The sequence below is a fragment of the Lepeophtheirus salmonis genome, chromosome 8, assembly GCF_016086655.4.
Source record: "Lepeophtheirus salmonis chromosome 8, UVic_Lsal_1.4, whole genome shotgun sequence".
Taxonomy (NCBI): Eukaryota; Metazoa; Arthropoda; class Copepoda; order Siphonostomatoida; family Caligidae; genus Lepeophtheirus; species Lepeophtheirus salmonis.
The window spans coordinates 35522559-35534728 of record NC_052138.2 but is presented as its reverse complement, the minus strand read 5'-3'; the positions used below and the strand labels follow the sequence as shown (position 1 = coordinate 35534728).

General features: G+C 30.4%; 2 protein-coding genes and 1 long non-coding RNA gene across 11 annotated transcripts in view; 2 read left to right on the top strand and 1 right to left on the bottom strand.

Moving 5' to 3' along the window:
* Window positions 1-1698, top strand: part of Aplip1 (JNK-interacting protein Aplip1) — a 58138-nt gene extending 56440 nt beyond the window's left edge. For both annotated transcript variants that reach the window (XM_071890494.1, XM_071890493.1), the window contains exon 9: window positions 1009-1698. In XM_071890494.1, coding sequence (XP_071746595.1) covers window positions 1009-1081 — 73 coding nt within the window. In that variant the 3' untranslated portion in view covers window positions 1082-1698. The remainder of the gene's footprint in view (window positions 1-1008) is intronic.
* A 1803-nt stretch (window positions 1699-3501) lies between these two features.
* On the bottom strand, window positions 3502-11396 carry LOC121122338 (uncharacterized). 8 transcript variants are annotated; one of them, XR_011781460.1, is made up of 7 exons: window positions 10968-11311; window positions 10406-10814; window positions 9474-10327; window positions 9265-9403; window positions 9012-9152; window positions 8144-8939; window positions 3502-4334 (listed from the first exon to the last, which is right to left on the bottom strand). XR_011781460.1 is itself a non-coding variant. In XM_040717296.2 (6 exons), the coding sequence occupies exons 2-6, from the start codon at window positions 10712-10714 to the stop codon at window positions 8292-8294; spliced, it is 2091 nt and encodes a 696-aa protein (XP_040573230.1). In that variant the 5' UTR covers window positions 10715-10814; window positions 10968-11347; the 3' UTR covers window positions 6737-8291. The 8 variants fall into 8 exon arrangements, 3 of the variants coding, with proteins under 3 accessions (XP_040573230.1, XP_040573231.1, XP_040573229.1); XR_011781458.1 differs by lacking the exon at window positions 3502-4334 and adding an exon at window positions 6737-7060; XR_011781459.1 differs by lacking the exon at window positions 3502-4334 and adding an exon at window positions 6737-7060 and having other exon boundaries at window positions 10868-11310.
* On the top strand, window positions 5390-7870 carry LOC121122339 (uncharacterized). The gene is made up of 2 exons (XR_005865785.2): window positions 5390-5801; window positions 6008-7870. It is a non-coding gene; the product is annotated as an uncharacterized lncRNA (long non-coding RNA).
* Window positions 11397-12170: the final 774 nt, after the last annotated feature.

Below are 12170 nucleotides of genomic sequence, written 5' to 3'. Positions count from 1 at the left end.
TAAGTTAGTCCATTCAGAGATTTATCAAGGCTTTATAATAAAGATTATTCTGTTGATCTCTCTGGCTGACATTTTCTTCACTTCCAATCGAACGACCATGAAAAAAAATACAGATTCGAGTTACTACTAAAATGGAAGTCAAAGATAGCTAAAAATTTTGATTTTTGAGTTTCTATCTAATTTTAAACTATGTGTAAAATTATAAAAATATCAAAGATAATATAAAAACGACATTTTCTATTTCAATGAGAAAATATTCTTTGTATCTATTTGATGTGGAATAACCCAGTTGAAAAGTTTAATAGAATAGATAGTGTCGACACAGTGTTTAACTAAATCCTCAGAGAACAAACGGTTACTGAAAGACAGTTTTTTAATATTTCAACTTAGAAGAACAAAATAAATTTAACTTTACCTAATTAACTTTATCAAGTTTAGTTAAAATTAAGAGAAGGCACTTTAAAAATTAACAAGTTAAGTTAAAAGTTAATTTTGATAAATTAAAAATTAACTAGTTAAGTTGAAGTTAAAATAACGCTGTTTAAATAATTAACCAGTTAAGTTAAAAGTTAATTAACTTAACTTATAAACTTATCTTACTTAAGTTAAGTTGCATTAACTTTCCCAACTCTACCAACTATACATTTACAATCATTTTCTTTTGATCTATTAAAAAAACATAGTTATTATGTATATATTTATAAGTAATATAACTGTGGGCATTTGAATTTTAATGTCCGCAGAATATTTGTATTAAAATAGCCAAAACTTACACTATTAATATATTGATTATCCATGGAATATTCGGTTATTGCAGAATACAGAATTCCAAGTGCTATAAATATTTCATTAAAAGTTATTCATCTCACTTTTGGGTTACAATTCGTACAGTTTGATTATACAAGTTGCAACTTGTACAATACATATATATTTATAAAAAGGGTCTAGCGACACCACTGATTATTATATTACAATTAATTTTTAACCAAATTCATTTCTCTATTTCAGCCGTGCCTTTTCCCGATTTTATAAGAAGTTTATGGATACGGCATATCCAACAGAAGATATCTATCTGGAATAATAATGGCTTCTATTTGATTTCGTCTCAGAATTTTTTTCTTGATCCTCCTTCCAGTTATTTTTTTATTTCTCACTTGGTTGAAATTCACTCTCGTTGCTTAGTCAGTCATATGATTAAAAGGGCAGCCATTTTTTTATTTGTATTGTCTAAGTAATGAATGATAGAGTGTGAATAGATGGACAGCCATAGTACCTGGGAAATCATTGTAATTGGCTCCCCTATACTTATTTGTTAACCTATTAAATATATTGTAAATACCGAACCGAACATAAATTAATATAATTATGAATTGGTTAAATAACCGCAATTCCAAAGATGTGTTAGTATTACAGTATATTTTTGCAAAAAATATAAGAATCATACAGAAGTGCTTTGATACATATATCCTTTGAAAGTGTTGGAATCAAAATAATAGAAATGGGATGGATAAGAAGTTTTTAAGGCAAAAAATATTGCAATTTATAGACTTACTACCCTCAAAGACAGTTTTATTTGTTTGTTTGTTGAATTATAATTAATTGATTACTATCAAATAGATACAAAGTATATTCATGTTTTCCTTTATTTTATTATTTATTGTTGAAGTCTAGCAAAAAAATAAAATGGACTAAACTTAATTATTACATTCGATATTTTATTTGTCCTTGTGACATGAGGCATTGTATCAAAAGTTTGTACATAGATATCTGTACAACTTACTCGGGACAAGTAGGCAGCTAGAAATCACATTGACAAATGGTCAATACAATTTTCTCTATTTTGAGACCCCCTTGGCACGTGGGAGAGTTAAGGGATTCTATGCTGCGTTATAATATAGCATCTGCATATATTACATAAATGAATTATTATAAATTTTTTAAAAATGAATTATAAACTTCAAATAACATACCCACATAAATGGATGAAAAAATTTATCGAGATGAGAAGTTCAGCTTGTATTTTTGTCAAAAATTGGAATATCAAAATTTGCAAAGATAATTGCTACAAACTGTTCTGCAATAATTTTTCAAAAAGTACTTAATAGCATTTATTGGCATTCTAAAGGGAAACACAAGCCTACCAAGATTTTTTTTTGTACTTACAAAACCAAAAATAGTTATCGAGAATGTCAATGAAAAAATAACACTCTATAAATGGTTCATTTTTGCAAATATTCCACAAATTATGTAATAAAAAGTTCTGGAAAATAAAAATACAATATTCTCATAGTTATGTTTATTATCTTATGTCCAACATGTTTTGTGGTATTTCTTCCTAAAAATTGATATTTGATCAAAAAGAGAGAAAATTTGACTGAAAATTGAAAAATGATAGATATTTCAGTTAAACATTAATTTATATGCCAACAAATTTCCAGACCAATTTCTATAAACTTTATTTTATCTACGAATCCAATATTCCATTGAAAGTTCATTCTTTCTTTTTTTGTACCTAAAAATAACTGTAATTTTCACGGATTTCTTTTTTTTTTGCCCATAACTTTTTTGATTTCGAAAAAATTTAGAAAACATCCGTATCGTATATTTGTATTTTGAGACACCAGTCACTTTTGGATTTATAACTCAACTCTCTATTTAATCCCTCTGATCTCCAAAAAACTTCTTTTTTTGTGTGTGTGTGTTTTGCGTAAAGAATAAGCCTTAAAAAAATTGTTATAAACTTCAAATAAAATCAGGAAAAAATGTCAGGAGAAAAAAAAGAAAAAGTGTCTATATAGAAAAAATGACTAAGTTTATTTTGAACTAATATGATACCTATCACCAATACAACATATATTAATTTAAAAGAAAAATAAACTAACCCGACAGTGCAGCGGTCCAAATGGAATAAGTTCAAATCACTTAATTGCCCGTTACTCGTGGATTGACAAACAAGGATTAGCATTATAGAAATATTATATGTAGTCTAAGAAAGTGAGACCTAATGGCTCTTATTGCTTCGGCGCTGCTGGTGTACTAGCGAGGATATTTACCCGAAAAAAACTACTGCAACTTTTGTAGGAAACGATGGCTGAAATTCGAAATACCTAGAACAAACGCTATCGTTTTCAATCAATTAAAAACATTATAAAAACTGATTCCTTGGAAATTAATATGTTCTTAAGGATATAGATAAAGATTAATTTGACATTAATTATCGTATTGATAACATTCGTAGAAGTGATTCATTATCATGGTTTGACTCAACTCTCCGGGAAATGGTTTACCCTCAAAACTTTACTGCATAATCCTGCCTGCTTCATCATTAATCCATCTTTATCTCATCATAGATTTTTGACGGAATCACCACTGTTATTAAATCCAAACTGGGCTTTGTAATTTCTAGCATGTATATTATTTTATATTTTTTCAATATTAGGTTTACTCTATCATTGTTTGTACACTAACACAAGAAAATCTTAAAGGAGGAGAGTGTAGTTATTTCTTTTTTCTTTTCAATTCTATGAACTCAATATTAATTAACTATTACAATAAATATTAATTAGAAATTTTAATAGAAGTTATACATAGAAAATCAAACAAATTAATAATGACAAATGATACGACATAGAAGTTATTGATATTAAATACCATATTACAAATGGATTCAACAAATGTAAATTATATATATACAAAATATAATGAGGCAAATAAATATACTAATTATTAATAGAAATAAAACTCCATCTTCATTCTATCATATTTCAAATATGCATTTTCAATGCAGACAAAAATTTCGAGAAAAGAGAGGCACATTATCTATAGGAGTCTATAATTATCTTTTACTCGTTTTCCAATGACTAGAGATGCATACATGTAATAAAAAAAAATCAAGAGTCCAGGTTTATAGGTAGTTATCTATATAATTTATACATCACAAACTCCACTTTATAAATGGAATGTGATTGAGATAAGTTATTTCTGCGTTATATACATCAAGGAAACTGAAAGACTCTTATAAATGAATTTTTTTTCTTTGAGTAAGAAACGAAGCAGAGTTGACTTAAGAACAAAATAACTTGGTGGATGATTCTGTATTTTTTATGGAACTCATTAGTTCTTATAGCAGTATACGATTACTCCGTAGAAGATTTGGAGGAATTTATGTATTTTTAAGTATGGAAGCAATGATTCACGATGTCAGAATTAACTACCACAGACCTTGATTGGAAGGGGCATCTACATAATGAACGATCCTTCCATTAAAGAAAATGAGATCCACCGAGTGAGGCACACAATTTTATATTGAAACACATATTTCATCTACAATATACCTACAAGTGATAAAATACAATTTAATCCTGAAGATAAAATTGAGTGAGTTCATCATCCAATCAGACTATTAAATAAAAATTTAGTAGTTCAATAATTTTTTGCAGCACATTGCCTTTTTATTTGCATGAAGTAGGCGTTTTGATTAATTTCATATAATTGTTGTGACTCTGATGAGTGAAATAAGGGGAAAAAATAAACTTCTCATTTACGCATTCAGGGATTCCTAAAAATTGTAATATATATAATTTTAAGAATATACAATATGAACAAACAATAAGTTGTATTTTTGACATAAGAAAATTATATAAAATAATTATTTAAAGATTGCTATCATTTAAATTCTCAATCTTAGGTTCAAAAATGGTCCTATCCATTTCCAAACAAATATTTCAAGAACTGTTGGAATATTAATCAACTTTTTTCTGATGGATTTCATTTATCGAAGTTATGAAACATGTTTACATAGTGTGGAAATCAAAAATAACGTCGATATCATTCTCACTGATCTTTACCAATATTATAATATTCTAACAATTCATTGAATAAATTTGAAATTAGCAATCCTAACATAATGATAAAAATATATGCTAAATCAATAAGTAGAAACAAACGGCTAGAAAGTCAAGCAAGTCCACCCTTTTTCAAGTTTCTATGACAATTTAATAGAAATATAATATTTCTATTAACCTTACTACAATGTACATTAAAAACCATTATTTATGTTCAAATGATAGATAGTAGCCATGGCTTTCAAATAAAACTGCTTGTTTAGTTGTTTTTTTTATAACTTTTGTGCAATAAATGTTTAAAAAATATGTCGTGAGTGACAAACGGAATCTAAAAATCACACTTTTAGATAAACTACTGGCTTTAGGTAGCCATATCTACTGATAGGAAATGACTACAGACGTGATTTACATATCATATTTTTTGGAAATTTAATACGCTTTAAATTGATAGCTAATTTATACTATTTTAGTGCAGAAAGATTTTAAAAAAGTAAAAAAATTACGCCTACTCCCTTATTTCATTGGCATGTGAAAAAATATCGTCGGTCATTAAAATACTTTAGGAGCCTAGATACTTGAACATTTGATAGTTTGTACCTGAAATAGTATATTTTAGGCTAACGTGTTTATTTTTCTCCTAGCAACTGTAATATTTCCAATTTACGTATTTAAAATTTTATACAACATTTCCCATTAGAAGAGGCCTCAATCAAAATACGGAATGAGCTATATTCGTGAAAACTTAATCGATTATTTTCTTTATGAAAATAATACACAATTTGAGTCAAACTACTTAATACTTCTGGATTATTTTATTTTTTACGAATCAACATAAACTCGACTTTGGAGCAAAGTATCCATATTCCGGAACGCATTCATATGACCAGCAGCTACATGATATTGACTAAATCAAGGTTCAATTTGTCACAAAACAACTACAGGTTCTCAAAACCACAGGTATTTGACTAATTGATTCATTTGTAGAACTTGAAAATCCTGAAGAGATATTTTTATTTCCGTCAGATTAAACCTTCACAAAAAGGAATAAATCTATAAAACCATTGCATATTTTTTATTTCTGCCTTCAGATTTGAAGTTTACATAAAATTTTGGCTTAGAAAACAAATAAGATTACGAAACTTAATATCAACCCAATTTTGCAGTGAAACCGGCGTCGAATCTCTAACCATGTCACGCATATATTGATATCTACCTATCAATCTTGATGAAAACTACGAGGAAAAGATGAAAAATAATCTCATAGACTGCAAAGATGTCTACATATTTAAGTTTATGAGTAATAGAAACTTCAGTCCTGAAGTTTTGATTTTAAAAAAACAAAAAAACGGAAAGTAATTATTATCTTTAAAAAAACTAAACATTTTCGTTTCGATTGTTTATATTTAAAATACTATTTAAGAAAAAACAACCAATAAGTGTTCATATATATACCAGTTTCCTCTTAAGTAAAGGATTACATTCAGAAGATCTTCCCTCATTGAATCCCTCTGGTCATTAAAATGAACTTGATAGCAGAGAACAATCCTTCGACATTCACATGTGAGGATGGCATTGGCATTATTGTGTACGCAAGAGCACAAACGTCCGAGGAAGGCATGGAAGGATCTTTGTTAATGTCGTCAAAGGCTGTTTTTCTTCGGAGTCGAACCCAATTATCGAAATTGATGATTGTATCCTTCAATGCTATTTTTTTTTGAGCTAAGGCGAAAATTTTGACCAGTTCTCTTGAGCCAGAGTTAATTAACTTTTATAAATAATATAAAACAAAAGGAAGGACTCGCACTAAATTTAGACGAGTCCGAAGCTGTGAATATATCTCCCTATTCCTCCTTACGCTGCACCCCTAACTACATTAATTAATTAAACACAAATTAGATAAAAGGTGAATCATGTTTATTTATGTGGTTTATTATTTTATATACTTAAGCGCCACCAATAATTAATTGAACGCTCAAATCTGAAATCATATTAAATATGTTCACAACTTCAAAATATTAAAAAGTCTACAGAAATAGAGGCAATAATAATTATCCGCCCTGCAAATACGGTTAAGTAGAAAATAGATTTATGTAAAACAGGGCATCTACAAAAAAAAAAATTACTTTTTTAAAGCCAAAAAGTCGAATTCCTGTTATATTTACATATATCCTGCAATGAATTAAATTTGCTCTCCCTCTATAGACCTTCCAACCCTCCTGTAATTATAGTATTATTATTATAAAATACAAAATTAACCTAATTATAATAGTTTATGTGACAGTTTCAACAAATGAATGATTCTAGAAATACAACTATTCTACTTTAAGGCTTTTTCTTTGAAAGAAAACAATTGAAATAAAAAAGTATATCATAGTCACAAATCACCGCCATGAAAAATCATTTTTAAAATAAAACAGCGACATGACCATTATTTACATTACGACTAAGCAAGAATAATTAAAAATGACTTTTTAATGTAAATACTTCAATAAGTAATATATATGTTACGTGTCAACATAAAAGCAGGCTGAGATAAATAGAAAGAAATTTTTTTAAAAAACACTAATCTTTATTTTTCTAGCTATTTTACTTCATGTGAAAAGATCACATGATATTTTAAAGACCATTATGCACCCTCATATCAGGAAAATATTATTTGTCGGTATGAGGTTATAATGGGTAAAGATTTGAGGATTTTCATGAAGGATTATTATTTTATTTTTTCAATTTAAGGCCTTAAAATATCGATTTTTTAGTAAGAGGCAATCTATTTCTCTGTAACATTTATATTAAGTTTTGGTCACACGTAATAAATCAGTTGAAAATCGTAATTTATGACCAATAAATAAAAATGAATTCTATTATTTTAGCTTACTGATCGATTTTTGCGAAAATAACTTTGTCTCCTTTTATGTTAATATGTGTCATATGTAAAATGTATAAAGAAAGAAGAATATATTTATGTAAATGTATTGGTTAAACACTTATCATTTATTGATTCAATATCAAATCCTTTTGCCATATTATTTTGTTTTCTTATTCATTTTTTCGCAAAGGGAAAAGCTATTTTTTCAGAGATCATTTAGTATAACATTAAAAGAAAAAAAACATTACTTATAAAAGAATCTAAAGCCATAGAAAGTCAATTGTAATCATAGGTATAGTCAAAGCTCTTAAATTTTAATTATTATTTCTGTTAAAAAAACCTAAAAAACCACTTTCCCGAATTATGATAAACTTTGAATTAGAAAAAAAAAAAAATAACCATAAAAATTGGAAATAGTCGATTATTTTATTACCCTCTATCATAGCTGTTTTTTCTTCGAACCCAGGACGACATTCATTCTTAAAATGCTTTGGACCAAAATAAAACCAAAGTAGGTTTTTTTTTTAAATAACATGACTAAGTAACCAAAAAACTAAATATTGTTGACAAAAATAGACTAATTAGGGGTTGGACTCTCCATCAACAGATTTAATTGAAGAATATTCTTCATTATCGCTCGTATGTTTATCCTCTTCGGTCGGAACGGATATATAGTCATCATCATGATTCTCTTTTTCAACAACCACTTTAGTTTCAGCAGTATTTCCTGGAAGTGAATTGCTCCCATTATTTTTCCAGAGAGGTAAGAAATTACTAAAGCTTTTGCTCTTGAATCTATATCGCTTTGGTGTTTCAGAGGAAGAGTTAGAATAGACATCCTTATATGGATTTCTTTCTTTAAAGTCAAAGGAGTTAATAGGAAAAGGTCTAATGGGTGTGCTAGACGGTGTGAAATAGAGAGATGATTCAGGAGTCATTTCATCGGGAAAGGCACCAAGTTCCAAACATTGAATCATATTTAGATCATCTGTATCAACAGCTATTGAATCTCTTCTATCACCTAGACCTTGTCGACAAGCTGACAAATCCAAATAGAGAGCAGGCAGATTATCCATTACTTTCGTAACTGTTTTTTGGGTAGACTTCCTTGTTTCTCGTATTTTTAAATAATTTTGAGCACTGAATTTACGAAGTCTTTGACGTTGAAATATGTAGTTTTCATTTACTCGATTCAGTTGGGAAGCAGAGTAATCTCTTATTCTTTGCATCTATTTATAATATTTGAAAGAATTGTTGAACTAAGAAAACCACAACACCATGAATGGTTAATGAATACTTACTTGATCGAAGTACTGCTGTCGAACGGCAACCAAGTGAGAAGTACCGTACTGTTTAATATCCTTGAGATTTTGAACTTGGCTGCTATAATTGTCTCTTACCCTTTCCATTTGTACAGTACAATTTTGACGAATCCAATCGCTCTGAAAAGAAGAAAATGAGTTATCGTAATTAAGCGTTCAAATTAATATAAACATTACTTTTGTCAATATAAGCAATCAGACAAACTTGAATAAAATAATTAATCAATTTTACCTGCTGTGTGTAATTTTCTCGCAACTTTTCTAATTGTTGATCCCGATAGGTTTCAATGGAGTCTATGGCAGTTTTTAATTTTTTAGCCTTTGGAGGTAATTGATCTTTACAACAACAACAGCATAAACAACATCCATAACTTTAGAAAGAGAGAGAGAAATAAAAATATAACGAATCCCAAAATTCACAATGATTTGAAAACTTCTTACTTTTGAAGTAAGAAATAAATCAATTTAATGACCAGCGTGAAAATAAGAAATCCTGCCGCAGAAATAAAACCATACATAAGACTCCAATAGTACAAAGTAGAGCGATAATCAGGATTTAGATTGACAATTGTCTCATAATTTTGTTCTTCTTCCCAAGCATTGGTAGCATGACAGCTATAGATACCCCTATCACTCCAACCAAACTCTCTTATGAGAAGGGAACCATTGGGCATAGTTGTAATACGCTTATCATAATTAATTACAACTTCATTAGAAGCAAGGCTATCAGATACTGTCAGCACTCCACAACGGTTACCATTCACCTTCACACGACAGCCTGGTATTTTATAGCCAACATAAGTTCTGTACACTCTTGGTTCATTTTCATAGAATGAGTTTACGACCCAAGAAATGACATCGGCCCCTTTGACTTTACAATCGAGCCGCATGCTGCTCCAAACCCTTTGGATATATGTTGGTTCAGGCTTCACTAACGTTTGTAAAGACATCATCATCCCCCTTTCTTTATTACTACAATTGAGGGACGCAAGGGGAAGTTTGACATTATTTCTTATGCAATTAAAGTCTGCGATACGGTCTTCCTTCATCATCCAGGATAAACTTTTCAAATGGCAATGACATTGAATTTTGGTGTCATTTAGGTCAGTATGAAAATTTATGTATGGAATATTCAGGAATGGGAAATGCGTAAGAGATGTTGAACTAAGGTTTGAAAAAGCGAGTATTTTCGTACTTTGAAAGATGGAAGGGCATATTTCAGTGAGGGATGGGTTATTATTTAAGTTCAAAATACTGAGTACAGGAAACTTGGCATCATTATCCGTGAATGTCGTCTGAAAGGCAAAGAAAACATATCAAAAAAGGATTACATGGATTTCTTATTAATATGAATAAGAATAATTGATATGTACTCGTAAAAGGGAAGGAATGTCGTTGATGAAGAGTTTACGTAGGTTAGGAAAGGCTTTGGCTATGGAGGAAAGGTCCAATTCTGAAGGACTAGGATGAAGAGGCCCAAAGACATGGAGCTCTCTAAGAAAATCACCGCCCACATTCCAATATGACTGGAGATCCGGATCCAAGGTACAATTCCCAAGGTAGAAGCTGGATGCATTTGTCAGTGACCAAGGATTGGGACATAGAAGCGACTCTCCCGAATCCCAAAGGATAAAGTGACAAAGCCAAAAGAGTGTTTGTAAAAAATGAGTATTTTTCTTCATAATACTCGAAATTCCATGCTTGGAGGAAGGAAATCCTTTATCATCATCAAATGTGGTGTCGACGACGTCAAAATCGCAACAGCTTCATTCTCTCATTTTACTAATAATTTAAGATAAAGATTATATAATGATTAATGATCTGCTGCTATGTACTCTGGAAGGCTCAGAGGGAGATATTTATTGCACCTCCCAACCTTTCCTCCGTAATGAAAAAGGGCCGCAATTCGTATACACTAATTAGATCATTAATTACGTCATTCTCTTCACACTTTTAGAGTCCATTCCTTGGTTAATGACAGTAGAAAAATGTTCACAATCAAGAAACATTGGCGCTCACCGAATCAAGGCACTAGCTATTTAATGGTGCAGTATTAGTAATGAAATAATGAGGACTCAAGTGATCAACAGCTGACAAAAACACTATGTAGATTTTGGTGGTAGCTAGGATGGAATAGCGCTGTGAATTGTTATATTAAGTACAAAGTCCTTTTCCATGTTCCATTTAATTATGAGCTTCTGAGCTACCTTTAATCTCTTGCACATTCTCTTTGTACAAACCTTGTGCTCCTTCACATTTCAGCAGCAACGTACTTACTAGCAGCAAACTAGTGTACATGACTAGACACTAGCTACATCGAGGCGGGCTTTCTTCTTCCTCAACAATACTACTTCTATTGACGTCATGTTCTTATTCTTTTCTTTCTTTATAAATTATAATACCGAGTGGTCCATTAAAATCTGAATACATTGAATTCTAAACTTCAAACAGATATAATTTATTAATTAACAATAAAATTTCAACAAAATTACACCTATAAATAGATGTGAATCTGAGCTCTCTTAATCATTAATGTAGCCGTCCTTAGGTGCAATGATGACTTCCAAGCTGTGGCGGAAGGCCTTCCACCCTCTGCTAATATAGTTCTCTGTTTTGGCGTCGCAGTGGCTTAGAGGGCTTCGGTGTTTGAATAACAGAACTTCACTTTCATAAGAGTGTTGCAACGGAGGAAATGGGTTTCTTTCATTGCTGGTGTCAAAATTGGCCTATCCCTCACAAAGGTCTTTCCACATATTTTTTTGATAGCTCTCTGGGCAATCGGAGTGAAATCCCGAGATTTCTTCCATGGACTTGAAAGAATTGGCCTGGGCTGTTTTCTTTAACTCCTCTGGGTGTAGTTTGCCCTTTTTTACAGTAATTCTTCCTCTATAACGTTTTGGTCTTTCTGACGGCGTAGACGGTGATCCTAGAGACGCGAATGCACATTTTTTTGCAACTAATTGTTTTATTAAATCGAAATTTCTATTGAGTTCACTCACTCAACATTCCTTAATTATTAAATTAGTAATGGTTCAGATTTCAATGGACCACCCGTTATAGCCGGTATATTATTCAGATGTCGACCCTCAATTCTACTCTGGGTCTGAAAAGGACTTGCAGTTATAACTAACTCTACAA